We start from the raw sequence: 22653 nt of genomic DNA, 5'->3' as shown, positions 1-22653 counted from the left end.
GTCGCCCCGCCGAGGTAAAACGCCTCACCGATGTTTCTCGGAACTGGCAGGGTTCTGGGGAAACATCATCTCTTCTATAAAACGTGCACTATATGATCATTATATGAGCAGACTGGAAAGAAATTGTGATGACTCTTTCGGGAGATATAGCCAAAAATGTGTTTTTTGAGTGATTTTTATGTTTTGTTGTCAGATTATGTATCATGGCGTTCTTTTATGGTCCACATTAGGTTAACGACTTTTATGTATTTTGAACAACTATTGTCTAACGCTTATCATGCCGGGTTGGTTCGTGTTAAATTATGTCTTGCTGGAGTGCAAAGCGTTGTTCTCTGACCGAACTACGTGATGGGGTAAAACGCCCCAGTAGGTCGCGGGGCAAAAAGCCCCTGGGGCGTTTTACCTCATGTGTTGTTCGGGCTACCCACTTCCTTATGTTCGGTACCAGGCGAACAGTAAGTTTCTATGCCTTTATGTGTATTTTTCTCAGCAACTGGATGGCAAAGGAAGTATTTTGTTAACATTTGCATTGCAATAATTTATTATTTGGTCTTATGAGGTAGGTAAAAACCTGCTCATACAATAGTGTCATACCTGAGCACCTGACAGGATGGAATGTGCTAACTTCAGTGCCGTGCCTCCAGAGGTCTAACGGACCTCTCACATAAGATTTAGCCAACTACCATGTTAAATCTTTAATCTAAAGTATGGGGCTACTTGCCCCAGGCCGTGGGGCGTTTTGCCCTGGGGTTGGGGCAAAATGCCCCATTTGCAGTTGCTTCACAAATCGCTTCCTAGCTTGGAGTCCGATCATAAGTGAATCAATTTGAGGGGTGCAATTTAAAGTAAAATGTCCAAAGAACGCATTGAGCACAAATTTGGCCTTCCAGGTGATGTGGGACACAATTTATGTAGCAAAATAAATTATCTGGGGCGTCTTGCCCCAGGCTACCCTACAGTATCAGAGCTTCCAACTGTAGCCTCCAGACGTCAGCACCGTGCATACCTAATGAAACGAACTGCTGCCTAGAACCAGTCCACAGTTCGCGCCGCAACACCCGGCACCAAACCACCCATTCCGGTTATTTAGATCTTTGGTATGTTGTAGCCAAAATCTCGGAACAGTCGCGCGGTGTCTGCCGGGGGGGGGGGGATAGGGGAGGGGGTTCAGTCGCATTCCGAGCTCACGTGCCCTTTCATTGACGGGTCCCAGGGGTCATCTGAGACATGTTCCTCTCCTAGAGGGTCTGAACTCTGAAATCATTGGTGGATCCAAAGGGGCATACGAAAATAATGATACAATGCTGAGTCTTTCTTATGAAAAAGGGTGCAAACAGAACTGAGATAAGGGAAGTATGAGCGTCCTTTGTCACGTCTTTCGTCTGTGTAGGTAAGGCAGTTTGTCATTAGATGTGGTTTTGTCAAAAATCTCCCCACCATGATTATTTGTTGGCTGCGCAAGTCTTGCTTCTCCGGTGGTATCATGTTTAACCGCATTGGTTGCAGACGCTGCTCCTATCAGCTTTGTTTTGCTTGTTCTAGGTTAATCTCAATATAATCGTTTTCCTGGTCTGTTCCTAGCAGTTCCTGTTAGTTTAGTTTACTTTCTGCCGGATATAAAAAGATATTCACCCATCTGACACAGCGTTTAGGATTTATCGGTTTGTTGCTTGTAATTTTACAAACCAAACTTTTTTATTTGAATGAACTGTCTCCAATTCAAACTGCTTTCTGTTGTCTCATCTTTTATATCTTTTCATATAGCTCCTAACTGTAGCCTTTTGCGTGGCATAGATGTACCTAAGCTACGTTTTGCTGGCATTTCATTTAACCCTCGCCGGCACAGGGGGCACAGGTTGATGCAACCCCCCCCCCCCCCCCCTAAGGTGTTTCGCAAATAACTCGCGTAAAAAGCGGCCGATCGCGACAAAACTTTCAGTACCCTCGCATTGATCAATTTTACACCTACCCTGCCAATTTCATGACCCTGACCCAAATGACCTTTGACCTGTGGCCTCTTTTCCGAGACCATGTTTGGCCGGAATCGTGATTCGGCGTATGTCGGGCGTCGGCTCGCATTGCCGCGCGTTTGCAAGCTTTTCGTGGTTTCAAACGTTCAAACATGTGATTTGATGTTGCTCCCATACATTAGGGTGGGTGTCAAGGTCACCTGAAGGTCAGGTCAGGTCATTGACCTTTGGTGACCTCGGGTGACCTCGGTTCACTTTTTCGAGTTTTACATGTTTCTAGGCTGGTTTTTGGAGCTGAATTCGAATTTAGCAACTATTTGAACATTTATGAAGTAGTTTTGGTGCCTTCGTAACATGTTACGAAGCTGTCAGAGGCGGTTGACACGTATTACGAATACCCGTCACAACCCCTACCGGTTGACCTGACCTGACCTGACCCGACCTGGTCTAAATGCTTAACCCGGCAGTTGCTGGGGTATTTCGCCACCCACCGTTTGCTGGGGGGGGGGGCGTTAAACGCCCCCAGCCGATAACTCGAGAACCAATAGGCGCAGCGAAACGCACGAGGCGGCAAACGAAAGAACGCGACAAGACGCTTCAGATGAGTACTTTAAATTTGAATTTTGAGGTCACAGGTCAGGTCAAGGTCAGGTCAAACACCTGAAATCGGGCTTTCAGTAGCATGGACTTCAGGACTTCGCAATGGGCGCCTCTCGTCATAAACTCTGTCAAAACGGTGCATAATCCATCATATAAGGCCTACAAGAGTGTCTGCTCCATGCAGGGGTCAGTCAAGCATAGGTCAGGGTCAAGGTCAGGTCAACCGGGCAGGCACATATCCCCGAAAATAAAAACTGATATTCGCAGCCTGTGACACATTTTTTATGGGTTATTTGGGGCGTAGAACACGATGGTGACATTCATTTTATCATATGTGTACGTGTTTGGCTAAAAAAGTTCAATTTAAGAAATTCATGTGTCATGGTCGTGAAGTAGTCACGAGAAATTGCCAAGATTCAGTTCAAGATTTTGGAAAATGCGGAACGAAAATCAATAATCGAAGATAGCCATTTGATTATTCATGGTATTGGGAGTCTAATGGCGTTTACGGCATGTTTATATGTCTATTCTGTGATTTTATATGATTTTTTGAACATATGCCGTTTTTGGTCGAAAACTCAGAAATCATGACGTCACTAAAACCTCGATATCTCAAAAATTTTCCGACCGATTTTTTTGAAACTCTGTCACAATAAACTTCAATCAATTCCCTACAGGTACTTAAAATTTGGCGCGCCTGCGGCGCGCCGTTTTTATGCTACGGCCCGGCGTAAAAAAGTGGGGGCGTTTAACGCCCCCCCCCCAGCAACTCGCGGGTTAAAGACATCATCTCTGATCAAAACTAGCACGATATTCGTGATCAGCACCCCGGAAAACCACATAGCAGCCACACTTAAGATTTTCTAACAGGTCCCGATTTTCCCGGTTTTCGGGTCATTGACCTGACCTGACCTGGAAGGTCACCCGATGACCTAGGACCTTAAAATTGGGTATCATCGGCTTCCTCTCGTGACGGGCAACACGCCCGTTTTTTTTCGCGAAGCTCTAGCTTGATTAGGAGCCAAACGCGAGGGGGGGTCGTACCAACCAACCAACCCCCCCCCCCCTTGTGCCGTCGAAGGACGCAAAATGGCCTGTGCCGGCGAGGGATAAAGTAGGTACCTATTAGTGGCACCGTGCCCATGAATAGACTATCGCCCTATAAGCGCTGACGTATTGATTTGGTAGCACAAAATTGACTCAGTGTTAAATGTCAATACACCACAAAATGGCTAAACAACATAATAGGAATGGACACACTAGTTGCATGGCAAACAAATCCCGTATCTTACAGAAAATAGGCATATCGTAACTTTCTTAACTTGTATGAGCTTAGTACTCGTCTTACCCTTCCCATGTGTCAAATTATTAACGTTGTGAAATAATGGCATGCGAGTGTCATTTTTCACTTACGTTTTGCGTAATCGCATGACCTAACCAAGCGTTTCTAATCCTTCAGGAATTTGTCCCCAGGAGTTCAGTTGGGATGTTTGCGGTTTACAATGCACGGGAGATTAGTATGTATCTGTGACCATTCCAACCGGATGCTTGCGTGGTCGCATGTGTTGGTACTTCGGCGTAATCCTTGCATGACACTTCATATAAGCTAAGCCTTTGTATTGCAATATGCGATATTGGAAATTGGAAATGGACAAATTTGACAATGCAATTCCCTGAAGCAGTGGCAATAAAGACCACGAAACTGTCCAATAGTAAAGCCGAGTTATGTTGATCAGTAGCATTCAATATTCATAGCTATGATTCTTGCTACACATATATTTACAAAACAAGCCCAGTTAACCCGCGCCGGGACGGTGCTCTGAGATTCCGCGCCGGGCCGGGGGGTGTCTGAACACCCCCCCCCCCCTTCTAACTCGGCTCCTGGGCCACGTAGCGACACGCGAAAAGCGGCAATCGAAAGAACGTCCAAAATAAGGACGAAAACACTTCGGTCATTTTTTGGGTCAGGTCAAAGGTCAGGTCACCAGAGGTCACCAAAGGTCAAATGTTCACTATTTCAACATTTTGGAAACTGCCAACGGCTATCTCGGGAACCGATAGAGCTACAGCGCCGCGGAAAAGCGCATTCGATAGCCCTTTTACAGACCTTTCTGAATAATATCCTCAGATTTGACCTCAGGTCAACGGTTTAGCCTCCAGAGGGCAAAAACTCCAAAAATAGCCGTTTTTTCCGAAAAACGTTTTTTTTTCGGCAATAACTTTTGACTCAAAAAAGCCATGACATTACTTTTGCCACCATCGTGTTCCTCTCGTCGAGACGCGTCGAATGAACTATAATTTGACCTTGAAAGGTCAAATTGAAAATTTGACCTCAGGTCAAGGTCATGACCTGACCGGAAAAGGTCATGTTGCATATCAGTCGATCCGCAACGTCAAGCCGAACACAGCTAAGGCGTTTTCAACGCTCTAGCACGTCTATATCAGAAGTTATTAGCGAAAAACTGTTAGATTCTGTTCGTGACCTGAGATGACCTCGGGGACATAACGAGGGGTCACAGTTGCCATTTTGCGGGTCAGTGTGTCCATTTTACCTACATCTCGATGTTTGAGAATGTCTAGAATAGCGTTTGTGCAAAACAGACGCTTTTCAATTTTCTCCCATTGACTTATAATGGAGAGGTCGCAAAATTGACCTGACCTTAGGTCACCGATATCAAAATTCCGAGATTAACATTTTATAGACAATGTTGTTCTAATCAATCGCTGAAAGTTTCAAGGCAATCGATCAATCGGTGTAGCTATGACGAGCATTCTTATTTTTTCTGAGGTGAGGTCACTTGGCGTGACCTGGTGACCTGACCTAAGGTGACCTGGGTCTGAAATTTTCACAACATGTGCGGAAAAGATGCACGAACAGGTGGGCCAAAAACGGCGGCGCTCCGCGCCGCCGTTTTTGAGATATCTGCGAAAAACCGCAGGGGGGTGTTCAAACACCCCCTGCCCGGCGCGGGTTAATCGCATATATTGATGCACTATTACAATGCTTTGAAATATCCAATGGTGTTATAAACATGCTTTTAAAATCATCTAGTTCATCTAGTTCATCTCTTTAGAATGAGCAGAGTTAGGCTCATTGATTTTGCCTTCTTTTTACGACGAAAGGCCTCTCATTAGAAAAGCGTTAGCTTCGCAAAGCCTCGACCACCAGACGTCCTTTCTCGTCTAGCAAACCACATTCCTCCACCACTGACCGTCCTTCCCCCCTCTACCCCCCCCCCCCGCGGTGTACCGGATCTCACACCACTCTCACCCCCCCCCCCCACTAGACAAACCACTTTCCTTACCCCCCTAACCCCCCCCCCCCCCCTCCCCTCCATCCGTCTATCCCTCATCACGTGGCGTTGCGTCCGGTCTGTCTTCGAACCCAACCACAGCCGGTTCACTAGCGAGTTGGCGCATACATCCGGAGATCGAGGTCGCTTACGTTCCTGTCGGAGACCCGGTCAGTCCGGATAAACCTCGTCCGACCGGAACCGCAACTGAATGTGGCCAGCGATGGATATATCTTGGGTTGAAAGCCGAATGCAGTCAGTCGGAGAGCTGAGTTGGTTGGAAAGCACCGGAGCTGGTGCGGAGGAGAGTTGGGACGGCCAGTGGAGTTGGATTGAGGAAAGATGAGGCTTCATCTGCTCGTCGCACTCGTGGCTTTGGCGGTGAGTTTGGGGAAGGAGTGGAGTGAAGGGGTTGGTGAGGAGTTAGTGGGGTAGTGGAGCTAGGAATGAAGTAAGCGGGGCTTTGCTGGAGCTAGTGGGGGTCAAATGCTTAATGTGAGGTAATGTTGCATTGAAAAGTGATACCAATAAGCTCGTCAAAATGCAGCATTGCAAACTACTAAGACATGTAACTGAGAAAGACCAGGAGGCTCGATAGAGAATTGCAGGGGTATGATTTATGGTTAGTTGTTTTTTTTCATTATTTGACCTTTGCTGACCTGTTTGTTTCTCCGCAGGCTGTGGTAACCGTCCATACTGCACCCATCGAAGAGGAAGATGACTCTCTTCCTGCGCCGACTTCCATCGACTCCGACTCCGACTCCGACTCCGACTCTGCCGCCGACTCCGAGCCCGGCAACAACCGCCGAGGTCGCTTCCTTCTTCTCAAACTCCTGGCCGCGAAGCTCTTCGCTAAGAGTGCTGCCGCTAAGAAGGTTGCCGCCACCGCTGGTACTGCTGGAGTAGCTGGAACGGCTGGACTAGCTGGAACCGCCGGACTGGCTGGAACGGCAGGTCTCGCTGGAACGGCGGGTCTCGCTGGAACAACTGGACTGGTTGGAGCTTCCGGTATCGCTCCGGTCTACGTCAACGCTGCCGATGCTGGACTGGGGGGTCACCAAGTGGTAGCAATTGATGGAACCGGCTATGGCCAACAACAGGTGCTTACTCTGGGAGAAGAAGGATATGGTGACCAGCAACTTGTCGCTCTGGGTGGTGGAGATCTTGGTGGTCATCAAGTCGTCTCTCTTGGTGGAGACCTGGGTGGACATCAGGTGATCTCGCTTGGAGGAGAGGATTACTCAGGACATCAGGTTGTGGCCGTGGGTGACTCTGGCGTTCAGGACAGCAGCGTCGTCAACGTCATCCAGGTGCCCACTCCCGTGGTGACTTCTGATGTGGAAGAAGAAGAAGAGGAAGGTTTCTTCAGCACCGCCCTGAAGCTGCCTGGCCTTGCTGCTACTTCCATCATCAATACCGCTTCCGACACTGCTTCTGCCATCTCTTCCGCTGCCGGGACGGTGCTCTCGCTTCCAGTGAAGGCCGGCCAGGCTGTCGTCAACACCGTGAGCAATGTCGTGGATAATTACGTCATTGGATCAACCTACGAGCCCGAATACGCCGTCGGCGAGGACTACGTCCCTGATCCTGTCGTCTACAAGGAGACCACGGTAGTACAGCGGCCGCATCACATCATCGTTCCGATTGTGGTGAAGGGGGTACACCACAACACTGACGTACACCCGGATACGGTGTATGAGGCTGCAGCTCCAGCTCAGGTAGTAACCGATCAGGTGTACGTGGACACACCCCAAGACGTCCTGCCGGTGGCGCCCGAGCACCCGTACTAAGCAAGGCAGTTATACCCGGCTAGAGGTGTAGTGCTGGGGTGTTACACCTAAACCGAGTGGAACTGTGTAGTTTTACACCCATATGAGGAGTTTCTGGTCAATGTGGACGTGGTATTTGACGGCTCTTACTGATAATTATCGGATATTGTTGCATGGTCTACCAGGCTTTTTCGAATGCTAGATAAGCTCTCATTGAACTCATTGAAGGACACCTTCAAGAAATACTCGAGCTTAACCAGTGCACGCAAAACTCCTGTAAGACCATCAACATTGCCATAAGTGATCAGGGTAGTGATTGTCAAGCCCGGCCGGCTAAGTGTTATGCGTTGTTGAAGTGACTTCTTGCCCGCGTCTGAAGTCGCTATTTATGTTTTGTACGTATTTATGTATTTGTTTGTACGTTGTTATGTAGTGAGTAGTTAAATATGAACTGAAATATAATATATGCAATAAAAATGTTAGCAAACATTCGCTTCGTTCATCTTTCGAGCTGGAAATGAGGAAGGGTGGAACTAGCTGGGAATTTAACCCTCGCATGTGTAGGGGGGGGTCGGATGGACCCCCCCCCATGGTTTTTCGCGAATAACTCGCGTAAAAAGCGGCCGATCGCGACGAAACTTTCAGTACCCTCGCATTGATCAATTTTACACCTACCCTGAAAATTTCATGACCCTGACCCAAATGACCTTTGACCTGTGACCTCTTTTCCGAGACCATGTTTGGCCGGAATCGCGATTTCGCGTATGTCGGCTCGCACTAGCCGCGTGTTTGCAAGCTTTTCGTGGTTTCAAACGTTCAAACATGTGATTTGATGTTACTGCCGTGTGTGTCAAGGTCACCTGAAGGTCAGGTCAGGTCATTGACCTTTGGTGACCTCGGGTGACCTCGGGTCACTTTTTCGAGTTGTACATGTTTCTAGGCTAGTTTTTGGAGCTGAATTCGAATTTAGCAACCATTTGAACATTTACGAAGTAGTTTTGGTGACTTCGTAACATGTTACGAAGCTGTCAGAGGCGGTTGACACGTACTACGAATACCCGTCACGACGCCTACTGGTTGACCTGACCTGACCTGACCCGACCTGGTCTAAATGCTTCAAGACATCATCTGTGATCAAAACTAACACGATATTCGTGATCAGCACCTCGAAAAACCCCTTAGCAGCCACACTTTACGACTTTCAAACAGGTCCCGATTTTCCCGACTTTGGGTCATTGACCTGACCTGGAAGGTCAATCAATGACCTAGGACCTTAAAATTGGGTATCATCGGCTTCCTCTCGTCACGGGCAACACGCTCGTTTTTTCCGCAAAGCTCTAGCTCGATCAGGGGCCAAACGGCAAGGGGGGGGGGTCCAACCGACCCCCCCCCCCCTACACATTAGAAGCTGGCAAACGCCGCACACATGCGAGGGTTAATGCAATTCAACTGACAAAAGCTGTAGAATAAGGTTCTACACTGACGTATATTGTGCTAACCTATGATAAGAGATTAAATTATTTGGTTCACTTATGATTATTTTGGTCACTAGACCTCGAAGCGCTACGTCAACTCGAAATTTGAGGAAAGGAAACTGATGCAGGGACGAGATGGGAAACACTCAGGAGAGGTGCATTCGAAGCAAAGGTTATATCGGAGGCAAGAGATATAGTTTGGCATATTCAAGAGAAAATTCACTAACACTCAGTGGTAAAAGAACATGAGCAATGTGATGAACCAACGATAAGCTGAACTACAGCAAACAGGATATAATTATTGACCCTATTTCGAAATCTCGGAAATAGGTGACCGGAAAAGAAACCCGTTTGGCAATGACGCGCGCTAAATTGTTTATTGCGGAAACATCTGAAATACTTTCTCTTTCTGGTCAGTGGTCAACCAGCTCATAAAACATGCATGTTTTATTTATGTATGAGGCTACAACGGCTCATGGCATATGTGCTATGCATGGGGCAAAGGTGGGAAATACTTCGTCTTATGTCCGCCGGACCTATGGGATCCAATCATTGTGAATTTTACCAAAACACGATAACATTATTCCAAATGAAGTCTCGTGATCAATACAGGATAGATCGAAAATAATAAGGATATTTAATGATATTTTGAACGATAGCGTTTCCTCCTCTAAACACCATACGAGTATTTCATGTGTCATTCCTAAATAAAATGAAACGAGATCAATTGAATAAACAAATCAAAATCAATAAATTGAAGGTCAACCCTCGCTAAACCAGGGCCTTTTTCATTACGGGGACGGCCAGAGGAGGGATGGGGTGATACGACCCCATCCCCCTGGTGATTGGCTCCTATGGCACTTAGAAACACCAAATTTGCAGGTTAGGTGGGCCCATAGGAGATTTCGCATCTGTGCAAATTTGGTTGCTCTAGGGCAATGTTTAGGGGTTCTTTTGGGGAGCCTATAAATGTACAAATTCGCTAAAACAGGTCAAAAGTTGTTCGCATATAACTTTTGATGTAATTAACCCGCGCACCGACGGGGGTCTGCGCCAACTTCGCACCGACGGGGGGGGGGGGCGGATGACCGCCCCCCCCCCTGAGATCTCGAGAACGAAGCAAGATAGCGACAAGCGGTAAACGGCATCGGATACGCACGGCCAAGATCTACAATTTTTACAAAGGTCATTTTCAGGTCAGGTCAAAGATGACGTCACAGGGGTCGAAAAAGTCAAAATGGCGGCGCTAGATATGGAGAGAGTTTTTCTCGAATAACTTTCGAATTAGTCAAGATAGGAACAAATTAAGGGCATCATCGTGATCCTCTCGTCAATCCGCATCGAATGATATATATGTTGACCTCGAAAGGTCAAGGTCAAAGGTTGACCTCAGGTCACGTGACCTCGAGGTCATCATGTATATCATTCGATGCGTCTTGACGAGCTGAACACAATGAGACCATCCACGCGTCTGTATCTTGTTCCTGTACGGAGTTATTGGCCAAAAACCTTTGGTGACCTTTGATGACGTCACATGACCTCACAGCTGCCCAACAGCAAAACAGACCTCAAGGTAGTGAAGGTTGATCGTATATGAAGTCATGTATGGTATATGGGGCCATTCCGACCCGTTTTAGTGGTAAAAACAGGGAGTTGATTTTTCCCCCATTGACTTATAATGGGGAGTTCGCGAAATTGACCTGACCTTAGGTCACCGATATCGAAATTCCGAGATATACAAATTGTAGCTACTAATGACCTAATAATATCCTGCGACTTTTAAAGGCCTCCGACATCTACTGTAGCTCTGGCACGGTGACGAAGTTGCAAAAAAGTGACTTGAGGTTGGGTCATTCAAAGTGACCTGGTGACCTGACCTTAAAAGGTAGGAAGTTCAAACTTGCACACCACGTGTAAAATTGATGAGGTTATAGTCATACAAAATTTCGCGGCGCTACGCGCCGCGGTTTTTCCGCTATTCGCGAAAAACCTCAGGGGGGGCGGATATCCGCCCCCCCGTCGGTGCGAGGGTTAAGATAGAGCAATAAGAAAAGCACCACTGAACTCAGCATATCAGTGCGCATCGATTGAAATATTTTGATCCAGTTTATGTGAACTTAAAATTTGCTAAATTCTAAGTGAACTTTAATTAACAGAGGTGGGCATCGCTACCGAAATGTGGAAACCGCTACCGCTACCTTCCGCAACCTAAGGTACCCAAAGCGCAATCGCAACTCCGAAACTATTTTGCAGATCGTAAAACCGCAACTCGCAACTCCGCAACTCCGCAACTCCGCTACCAACCTCTATTAGGTTCCTATGTTTTATCAGTTTTAGTCCTGAAGTGCAGTGTTATGTCTGACAGGTAGTACCTTTGGTTGACCTCTGTTGGTGACCTGACTGTTGGTGACCTCTGATGACGTCACGTGACCTATAATGCTCAATGCGCAAGTCATTGCGACACCAGTCGACGTAAATGACCTGCCAGTGCTACTCTTTGCATGTTTTAGTTGTTTGGGATCATTTTGCCGCAAATCCGGACGAGCTGTATTTTCTCCCATTGACTTATAATGGAGAGGTCACACAGTTGACCTTACCTTAAGTCACAAATATAAAAAAAATATGAGACAATACACTTTGTACCTATATCTTGTTACCCTTGTCACATGCAGACAGTATCAAAGTGATATCGGTCAATAGGTGTATCTATATTGCTATATTGCCCTGTATTGCTAGGGCGGGTGTTTAAATTTTTTTTCGGAAATTGGGTCCCTTGACTTGACCTGGTGACCTGACCTGAGGTGACCTGGGTCTGACATGTTGATACAATGTGTGGAAAGGATGTGTTAATAGCAGTGTCGAAAACAGCCGCGCTGCCGCCGCCTTTTTTATATATTTGTGGAAAACCTTACGGAGGGGTGTCCAAACACCCCCCCCCCCCCGCCCCCGGCCCCGTGCTGGCGACCACAAAAATTTGACTTAACCCTCGCTGTCATGCGGTGTTTTACAGCGTCTAACGTGTACGTCGGTCGGACCCCTCCCCCCTGCCGTTCGGCCCCTGATCGAGCTAGAGCTTCGCGGGAAAAAAACGAGCGTGTTGCCCGTGACGAGAGGAAGCCGATGATACCCAATTTTAAGGTCATAGGTCATGAAGTTGGTTGACCTTCCAGGCCAGGTCAATGACCCAAAAGTCGGGAAAATCGGACCTGCTAGAACTTCGTAAAGTGAAGCTTTTATGCTTTTTTGGGGGGAGGGGGGGCTGATAACAAATTTCATGTTGGTTTTGGTCAAAGATGACGTCTTCATGCATTTGGGCCTGGTTGGGTCAGGTCAGGTCAGGTCAACCAGTAGGCGTCCTACCGCCTATCCAGTGTCAACCACCACTGAAAGCCTCGTAACATGTTACTAAGGCACTAAAACTACTTCGTAAATGTTCAAACGGTCATTAAATTCGAAATCAGCTTCAAAAACTAGCCTGGAAACACGTGCAGTGTGCAGTGGAGTGCAAAGAGTACAGTGGCGCCCCCACCAGCGGTGGCGGCCCCGGTAGCGGTTGCGCTTTAGAATTTTTCGCTTCCGCAACTCGCAACTCCGCAACTTTTTTGGGCTCGGTAGCCGATCCGTAACTCCGCTACCAAGAGGGTAGTCCGCAAGTTGCGGAGTTGCGGAGTTGCGGACTTAAGTTGCGCAATGCCCAGCTCTGTTAATTAATTTAGTTCAAGTTGACCAGATTGCATTATATCAAAAATCATTCGATTGGGCCGATCACAAGGAACACAATTACACCATTTTTGAAGCTCTAGCCTCATTGTGTGCGAAGTTATTGGCAAAAATAGTTTTACCTAATTTGACCTAAGATGACCTGACCTAGGTGTTTTTTTCAGAAAGCAATCACCGAATTCATCTTTATAGGAGCTAAAACAACACAAAAACGTTGAAATGGAGCATATTTTTACAATTGGAGCTATTTAGACAAATTTTCCTAAAATTTGTCGTGACCTCTAGATGACCTCAGGTCACGAAAACTTAAAAATCTGGATGTAGGTTATACACCCTAGTGAAAAAATCTTACAGGGTAGCCCTGTATGGTTGACCCTACAGGATTTTTGACGAAATTGTTACCAGGGTTCCTACAGGGTGCCGTACAGGGTACCGTGCACGGTGTCGTGCATGGTACCGTGCACGGTGTCGTACAGGGTACCGTACACGGTATCGTACACGGTGTCGTACAGGGTGCCGTACACGGTGCCGTGCACGGTGTCGTACAGGGTGCCGTGCACGGTGTCGTACAGGATACCGTGCATGGTTTCGTACAGGGTACCGTGCACGGTGTCGTACAGGATACCGTGCACGGTGTCGTACAGGGTACCGTGCACGGTGTCGTACAGGGTACCGTGCACGGTGTCGTACAGGGTATCGTAAAGGATCTCGTACAGGGCACCACACTCGCCATTCTATAAGTATTCCGCATCTTGTTATTGTGCTGAGCCGCTGTTGAAAACAGCGGCTCAGCACACCTCCGACTCGGGCACCTCCGACTCGGGCATCTTGAGCCGGTTGACCAGGAATGCTAAAAAGACCCACGAGTTCCCGCGTTACCGACAAAGTCAATATTCGGAATAAATGTATTTCTGGGATAAATACACACCCATTTCCGGGTCACATCCCGTCACATTACGACACACTTCGTCGCGTCGCGGCTGCCGCTCCGTCCATCGATCTACGAATCTCGAGTGGTGGTGTCGCCCGACGATCCTCGCATCCTGCGTTCCTGTAACAAGGTGGATATTCACATGTTACAATGATAATAGGTATATTGATTGAAGGGACCCCTGCCGTCGAAAGTAACTAATCGGCATAAAAGTGATACATACAGCGCGATACAAAGTGATCGGCATACAACATTGTTTTGATGTTGTATCACAATATTGCATATCAATCTCCTATCAACCAAATACAACGCAAATTCAACGTGAAATAAATGCTGGATCGATGTCGAAAAACGGTTGATCTTCAATGTTGACAATCAACCTGGATTCAACCAATTTTCAATATTGAATTAATGTTGTGTGCTACTATTGAGTATGTAGTAGCGTCGCCGCTACTAATGCGCTCTGGTATCTGATAGTAGACATTTAAATGTCTATTTTTTCAGCTATTTTTTTTCGATCAGCTATTTTTTGAGTGAGCGTTTCGGCACCGTTTTTTTGTCTGTAATGCTGCAAATATTGAGAACAATTTTTTATTGTTACCCAGCAATACAGAATGGCAGAAACTTACCTTCAGGTCGGAAGAGGAGACGGCAGGTGACACCGCACGGCACACACTCGACACTTCCGTCGGCTCTCCGCACATCGCGAGCGGGCAGTGAATGGGACGGACGGAATGCGGCGGAGGGGGACGCGCGCTCCCCTCTCCGCCCCAGGCGAGGATCGGGACGCCCGCCGCCGACCGTACGGTCTCTAAAACGGACAGTGGTCGCTAAATTCCAGTCGGTACAGTCTCTGAAAGATCACCACAGCGCACAAATGCACACTTTAGTCCCAGAATAATACAGTACAGCAACGCGTCAAATTAAGATGATAATGTTATGAAAGGATTAGGGAGTTATGAAGTGAATCGATTCTTTTATAGGGATCAATTCACAATTCGTAATTCCCTATATATCGGGACAATGTTGACAACAACATTCGAATGTTTATGTCCCCGCCAGTTCTAATAATGAGCAGTACCGTCCTGAGGAGATGAATAAATCCCGGTAGGTTGCAGATTGAGAAAAATGTCCATTGTCCAACATATCAACGCACCGGGGCGAGTCATTTCTCCCTAGGTAGGTACTCCTCAGTCCTCATACTTTACTTGACAGGTGCATCGTTTACAACTGTTCTCCACGTAGTCCGTGTGGAGCAAATGATCGCATTTGCTTGAGAGCTCTTTAATTATGATTTATGCGAAAAACGATTAGCGGGAGTAGCCTTCCATGGGATCAGCACATTCTTGTAAGATTCTTCAATCTTACCAGAATCAGCATTCTCGCGAGAATCTGCCTATGACAGATTCTTATAAGCTCTGTATGATGTTGGCCAATCTTGTACAAGCTCTGCTAGGCCTTGCAAGACTGTCTTTAAAATCTTATAAGATCATGTAAGATAGTGTTAAGATTCTGGTAAAATCTTATAAGACCCTGTATGACTGCGTACAGGTCTCCCTGTATGGCTGGGTACAGGGCTCCCTGTATGACTGCGCACAGGGCTCCCTGTATGACTGCGCACAGGGCTCCCTGTATCATTGCATACAGGGCTCCCTGAAGGATTCCCTACAGGGCCCTGTAGGATTCCCTATAGGGCTCCCTATCAGATACCGTACAGGGCTCCTTGTAGGATTCAGTACAGGGTCCCCTGTTGGATGTCGTGCAGGGCACCCTGTAGGATTCCATGTACAGCCATAGTTGCCTGCATGAAATCCTGTACGGCTACTCCAGCAACCCTGCACGACCCTGTAGGGACGTACAGGATTTTGGTACAAATCCTGTAGGATTTTTTCACTAGGGCAACTCGGTGAACTTAGCATATCCTGCCAGTTTGAATCAAATCGATGAGCAACTCTATATTTCATTGACAAAATATAGCGTATTTTCATTGCCATTTTGACCATGTGCCGATTTTTGTGACCTTGTGACCTCACCTGAGGTCACTGGAACACAAAACTCCTAGGAAACGTGTCTTATGGCTGCGCCATGTTCTGGCTGAAATTTGGTGGCCCTTCGTTTCACTGTTATCGAGCTATGAACGATAAACTTAGCGATTCCGTCCGTTCCCGCTAATATAGTCGAATTTTACCCTGACATTGTGCCAGTTTTTTTTTGTGACCTGGTGACCTGACCTGAAACGACAGAGACCTGAACTTTTTAGGGGAACCCTTTAAGGTTTTGCGTGTACATTTCCTAGCGCCTAGTTTTATTGTCACCTAGCTATCGTGTCTCCGCTAGAAATGCCTATAAGCTCTCACATGTCTCATGGTACTTCTAGCCCTTCCAACTGTACAAGGGCCCTCCCTAGCCCTTCCAACTACCTAAAGCACCAAGCACTCGCATACAACTTATACACCCAATCCCTCCACTTCGTCGGTGTAACAAACGCGTTGAAATCAAGTCAAAACTAGTTTTTCATCGGAATGTGAAACTCTACCGGGATCACACTTGTTCCGCGCAGCCGGACCGGATTTGGCACTGTACTTTCGCCACGTCTGCGGAAAGCAGGTCACACTCACATCAAGGCACGTTGTGAGAAAGTGAGCGTGCAAAAAAATGATTCGCAAAAAAGGCGGGCGTTAGTGATGATATAGTGTAGATTGGTGATCAAGGGAGGAAGAGGATAGGAAGAATTTCGAACTTGGGAGGAAGTTATATCATGATGGATGAAAGTAATGTTGAAAGTATGGTGATGGTATCTCTTATAACATATTGGTGGTGGCTTGAATAGCAACGGACGTAAGTGATAGGTGATGGAAATTAATTCCTTTTTGCGAAAGGTCCTACGGCACTTTTATTGGTTGTAGAACGAACAAACATTGTTTCTGTACATTTTACTCCACAAATCCCTCATGACGTCATTTATCACGTTTGCCTCTACTGACATCACTCCCCTCTCTTCCCAACAGGCACTATCGACAAGTGCTACCCTCGCACCAGAAGCGGGTACGCATTTGAGATCGACTCGGCGGCATCGAAACGCGTCCTGGCACGTCTCCGGCCGGGAAGGAGCGCCCTGGTCGTGCATGACACGGTCGCAAAGAAGGACAGTCTGGAGATGACGGAGAAAGATAGGTCAGTGACGCACTTGGGTGAAACAGACTCTTTTCCGCAGTCAGGAAATCCCATGCGAGAGCTTATTCAAATAAAAATTATGCCCTTATGAAGCATATGCGGGATGTGCGCATGCGATTGATGCGAGCTGATTTAATGTATTTGAATGGGTTCTCGCATGCGATTTCCTGACTGCGAAAAGAGTCTGTTTTAGCCCCTAAAAACACATGCACACACACAAACGAATTTGATTTTCTGATGCAATTGTCAATTGTCTCTATGTCAGCAATTGGGAGGCGTGCTCTTTTGCTGAAAATATATCTCATTATACCATGGTCAACTAGGAACCTGCTAACCGGACATCCCATACTTTTCTGCTCATTGTCGTGATGAATGACGTGACCCAACTGATGTCAGTTAAAAGCCACCCTCGAGTCCTTAGATTGATGACCAAATGATCGCCTAAAAGATATAACAGGCATCAGTATTTAATAGGCAGATAATAGGCACCTCATAGCCGAAGTGATGTAATTTTTACCCTACCTTTTGTTATGATGAATACCGTGACGTGATATATCTGATACCACCAGGAACAAGCCATTCTTGTGTATTCAGGTTGATGACTAAGCATTGACCTAAAAGATGATATCACCACCCACCCACATCGCCCCAGTGATGTCATATTTACCCAATCCATTGATATGACGAATGACGTGATCTAACTGACGTCTCCAGGAACAAGCTGCTTACGAGGGTAATGGCTGCCTCACAACATCGCATTCTCATCACCCACGGCACGGATACGATGCTACAAACCGCTCAGTGGCTACAGGAGCAGCTACAACCCTGTCTGGGGACCAACAGCCGGTAAGTTAGTTAGTGAGAGAGTGAGTATTGTCTGAGTAAGAAGTGTCGGCTGGTCAGGCAGACAGTGAGAAGGCAGGGAAGAAGGCAGGCAGACAATAACTACAGATAACAGACTAATGATAATAACTACAACAATAACAGACAATAACTAATGATTCTGATGATATCGCTTGACAGTGCCGTGTTGTTTCTCGGCAGAATGTGTTCTGCATGAGCAATATGCTGTACTTTTTATAACACTGACGGATCCTGGGGCATCCCTGCAACCCCCCATCCCCTCTTACCCCGTTACGCCCGAAATCGATGCAAGCTTACCATTTTCTCAAGAGTAATTTTTTTTTAAAGAAAAGTTCGCTACTAGAGATACTTTGTTATGTATGGCCGCGCCCCGAACATCCGAGACCACCTTTCTGGATCCGTCTTTGGTTGACAGTCGACTTGTTTATTTTCTACCGACACTCTTCCAACCCATATGACAATCCACTGGCGTATTTTGACAGTCTGATGTTACACATTGGGTCTGTTCCAGTCGCACTTCCTAACATCTCTAAACTCCTCCAAGATTGCTTCACTGTTCCGGTGGCAGCTCTAGCCCCTACAAAGCCAAGGAGGGTCCCGCTCCAACCTCCTCTATCTTGCTCTTGGAGGAGTTTAGAGGTGTTACGAAGTGCGACTGGAGCAGACCCATTGACAGTTCACGCGTTTATTTTGACAGTTTGGTGTTATATAGGCTGGTCACAAGACATTCTTGCTTGTCTATACTAACACTTTTCTACCCACCATTCACAGCCTTGTAGTATTCACCGGCGCTTTCACGCCTGAGGCTTTCAAAGACAGTGACGCAGACTTCAACATCGGAATGGCTCTCGGAGCACTGCAGAGCCTCCCGGGGAGCGGTAACAGCAGGGTCTACATCGCAATGAATGGTTAGTGAGACAAGGGATGTGATGGAACATCCGTGGCCCATTGGTCATACACGTATGACACTTGGTCATACAGTTAGCAGTAGGATGAAAATGGGCATGGAGCATGTATCGTGTATGGATAGTGGGATGAGGAAAAACTGAGGGGAAGAAATGTGACATGTCGACGAACTGGTAATGAATGGACGAACCAATGCATGAATGAATGAATGAATGAATGAATGAATGAATGAATGAATGAATGAATGAATGAATGAATGAAAGGCAGACAGCTAACGAATGAATGCATGAATGAATGAATGAAGGGTAGACAGCTAACGAATGAATGAATGAATGAAGAATGGTCTCTATTCATGTGACGATTTTGTCCATTTTCCCGCAGGCCTCGTCTGTCCTTGTGAGTCTATGGAACGGGACACGGAAAACGGTCAATTTCTGCCCTGTCGCCGGCCCAGGTCACGTGACCTGAGTATGACTCGCCCCCGCTCGGGAGAGATGACTCGACCTCGCTCTGGTGAACATCTGAGGCAGAGGAGTCTGGAGTCACTGCTGGTTGACCAGCCGAATCAGGTTAGAGTCAATGAAAGAGTCAGATCAGGGATGCTACAGCAGTGAGCAGAGTCAGGTTAGATAACTGTAGCAGTGCCACTGATCGAGATGTAAGGTTAGATTAGCGTCATAACTGAAAGAGCGGCGGAGTCAATCCAGGGCGGCCACAGAGTTAGGTTTGAGTCCAGATCTAACTTGTGACAAGTCAGCTCTTATGTCAGTGAACAGCTCTTGTGACAAGTCAGACAAGACTTACAGATTGCCACTACTTGTCAAGTCACTTTTCGTGTATCTTGCCTTAGTTTATTGGTTGAGTCTCCTGTGACACGCTAACCTATGTCAGTTCGTTATAGACCAGCAATTGAGTTACAAATATAAGTATGCTATTTGTGATATAGCTCCGAGTTATAGGCTTGCGTCAGGAACTATAGCAGCAAAGACTAACACCCATCTTTCCCCGTTTCCATCCCACAGATCGCAAAGCGTCGCTCCACCAGTTCTTCCCGGGAATCCCTTCTCGACAGCATCCCGGAACCAGAAACCGAACCGGACCCAGAGCGGGACCGGGAACCAACACCGCAACCGGAACCACGGCTGCCACTACGCTGCGCACCTCCGGACCCACCTCGCCGTCAAACCTCAGTCCCCGTTCCTCTGACTCTCCCTCGAAGGCCAGGGGGCGCAGATCAAGCTCCTCTTCAAGACGCGGAGGCGGTGTTTTCGACAAGCGTCCAGTACCTTCAGTCGCAACGTGCGAGGTCCTGTCCACAGATATCACGCCCTGCGTTACCTCCCAGGCCCGCCACTCGACCGGCGCGGAGAGAGCCCGAGACGACGTCAGATCCGTCTCTCGCTGTGACTCGTCGTCCTGCGGTGAGGACGAATGGCTCGCTGCTCACGTCTCCCAGCGTTGGAGGTGTGGGTGGAGGTTCAAGCGTTGGAGGAGGAGGGCTACGACGCTCCCCAGGGCTCTCTTCTCTCCCTATCGTCGACTCTGACGCAATCCACGACGGTGAAGCTTCACCGTCACCTGATGTCGTTCCAGATGATGCCAGCGAGTCGCCTCTTCTTGCGCAGAAGAAGATGGGTGTTCGGCGTACTCTTCCACCTGGGTGGCGTCACCTTCCTCAACGAGCTCTGGAGGATCTTCTAGAGGAGGAGGAGGGAGACACAAGGCCTCTGGGAAGCGGACGTCGTGGTCCGAGATCGCTTCTTCGGAGGTTGTCGGAAGGAGGTCCGATCACAGAAAATATCGCCGAGGAGTATTTGTGAGCGCAATCGGTCGCATCGACTAGAAGAGTGAGGGTAGCACGCGTTACGTGCGCTAGCCCCGGTGCAGGTGCCTAAAGATTCAACATGCGACGTGGTAGAACCCAAAAGTTGTGATTTTACCAGAGACATACGCTTCGTTGGCAGGTGCTTGCAGATGCACTGTGCAGCAAACATAGCCGAAAAATCGCCAACAGTGAAATGCAGTCGCCTTGGTGCCTGTATCTGTCACTCAGCATGCAACAAACTTAACTGTAGAATCGCTGTGGATGAGAGCGACCGTTAGCCTATAGGCGTGCCTGGAAGTCTATCGGTGTGATTGGTAAGGAAATAAGCCAAGGCATTTTCTACTAATGCGATCAGCGACGTAAATAACCAAGAAATTTATGTGAGTGGAGATGGGTTGCAGAAAAGCCTAGCAATATTTTTAAGCGACACCATAAAACAAAAGACGCTGATCGTTGCTGAATTAAGCTGCCGGGCAGTGTTCAACGCACGAGAGATGTGTGCATAAAAAGTATAACACGGACGAGGCGGCTGTTCTAGGGTAGTTCTAGCTTCACTGAGGTGTTTGAGTGCCTCAACAGCGCCATCTATTGCCTTTTACAGCGCCATCTATTGTCATAGGTAAAAAACATGGACCAGGGTTTTGCCGATACGTAGCTATAGCTTTGTGTCATCTGTCAACTATCAGAAGTTTGCCAACTCAACGATACTGGAATGAGTTGTTCATAGCTATTATAGGAACACCGGCGAAGGTTCCATGCTCCTCACACCGTTTACCGTTTGTAAAAATGTGGGCATGTGTGACTTTTATGTTTGAATTCAGCTTGGCGTATGATGTATGCTGACCGGTTGAATGTGAAAAAGCGCGTGCATGGTTGTTGCTTGCAGTAAGATATGACTTCCTTTACAGTTGCCTACACAAATGACATTGCTCACTGGATAATGCCTAATTAGAAGCAACTGATTACTTGTACCATGCGATTATTTGTTCAAAAATTGTCAAGAATTTGTTTTGTTTACCAGGTTTAGCAACTTGGTTAACTTGTGGGGAGCCGGCATGTGTGTACGATATGTTATTTTGCGAGATAAATTAGGAGGTGATATTGTTATTTACTTTGTTATCGATTTTCTTGACTGTTGCTGAGATGCTTACAATTCGCAGCCAATGAAAGTAAAGCGGACATCGTAAACTACGCTATCGGTCTGAAATTTTGTTTGGTTTGGATTAGGTATGCTGTAAAAGATGCGTAATAAAGGCTGCAATGCATGTCATTTGATTGTTTTTGTCCTTTAAGCTGAACTTCCAAACACTAAGTTAGGCATGCGAGAATAGAATGTATGGTTCGTGGGAAGCAGATAGAAGGATTATCTAAAACAGGACTTTTTCAAAATGATGATCATCGAACTGGAAAGCTTTAGAATGATTATCCTTTTGAACATTATACATTACAATAACCCACCCCGGGCTGGGGGTGTTTGACTTATCCCTGCGGTTTTTCGCAGATATCTCATAAACGGTTGCGCGGAGCGCCGGCGTTTTTAGCATATCTGTTCATGCATTTTTTCCGCACATGCTGTGAAAATTTCAGACCCAGGGCTCTTAAGGTCAGGTCACCAGGTCACGCCATGTGACCTCAACTCAGAAAGAGTTTCAATCTCCGTAATAGCTACACCGACTGAGCGATCGCCTTGAACCTTTCAGCGATTGATATGAGTAAAAGTATGTACAACATTTTTATCTCCGAATTTTGATATCGGTGACCTAAGGTCAGGTCAATTTTCTGACCTCCCCATAAGTCAAGGGAAAGGAAAATTGAAATGCACCTCTTTTGGACGAATGGTGTTCAAAACCCTCTCAAACATCGGTTCACAGGTAAACATGACAAACTGAATCGGAAAAATGCACCTTTGACCCCTCTGTGTGCCCCTGAGGTCATCTCAGGTCATGGACGGTCACCAGCGGTTTTTTGGTTATAACTTTTGATAGAGACGTGCTAGAGCGATGAAAAAATGCCAGATATATGCACCTCGACGATACGTATCGAGTGATATGCAACATCACCCTTTCCGGTCAGGTCATGATCTTGACCTGAGTTCAAATTTTCCAAATGACCTTTTAAGGTCAACG

The 22653-nt window shown here is 47.1% G+C and overlaps 2 protein-coding genes and 1 long non-coding RNA gene across 6 annotated transcripts in view; 2 read left to right on the top strand and 1 right to left on the bottom strand.

Moving 5' to 3' along the window:
• Positions 1–21797, top strand: part of LOC122373579 (SH3 and multiple ankyrin repeat domains protein 1-like) — a 99540-nt gene extending 77743 nt beyond the window's left edge. For 2 of the 4 annotated variants that reach the window (XM_043351793.1, XM_043351795.1), the window contains exons 2-6: positions 16767–16932; positions 17647–17778; positions 18568–18704; positions 19084–19271; positions 19725–21797. In XM_043351793.1, coding sequence (XP_043207728.1) covers positions 16767–16932; positions 17647–17778; positions 18568–18704; positions 19084–19271; positions 19725–20522 — 1421 coding nt within the window. In that variant the 3' untranslated portion in view covers positions 20523–21797. Of the gene's footprint in view, positions 1–16443; positions 16597–16766; positions 16933–17646; positions 17779–18567; positions 18705–19083; positions 19272–19724 lie in introns of those variants that run through there. The other 2 variants (XM_043351796.1, XM_043351794.1) reach the window with 2 other exon arrangements.
• On the top strand, positions 6097–8124 carry LOC122373582. The gene is made up of 2 exons (XM_043351798.1): positions 6097–6244; positions 6541–8124. The coding sequence occupies exons 1-2, from the start codon at positions 6206–6208 to the stop codon at positions 7651–7653; spliced, it is 1152 nt and encodes a 383-aa protein (XP_043207733.1). The 5' UTR covers positions 6097–6205; the 3' UTR covers positions 7654–8124.
• Positions 13721–14633, bottom strand: LOC122373588. Its single transcript, XR_006255077.1, has 2 exons — positions 14388–14633; positions 13721–13878 (listed from the first exon to the last, which is right to left on the bottom strand). It is a non-coding gene; the product is annotated as an uncharacterized LOC122373588 (long non-coding RNA).
• Positions 21798–22653: the final 856 nt, after the last annotated feature.

This window comes from Amphibalanus amphitrite, unplaced genomic scaffold (assembly GCF_019059575.1).
Source record: "Amphibalanus amphitrite isolate SeventyFive unplaced genomic scaffold, NRLGWU_Aamphi_draft 001519F_arrow, whole genome shotgun sequence".
In the NCBI taxonomy this organism is placed as follows: Eukaryota; Metazoa; Arthropoda; class Thecostraca; order Balanomorpha; family Balanidae; genus Amphibalanus; species Amphibalanus amphitrite.
The sequence above is the reverse complement of the archived record's forward strand: the minus strand, read 5'-3'. Positions and strand labels throughout refer to the sequence as shown.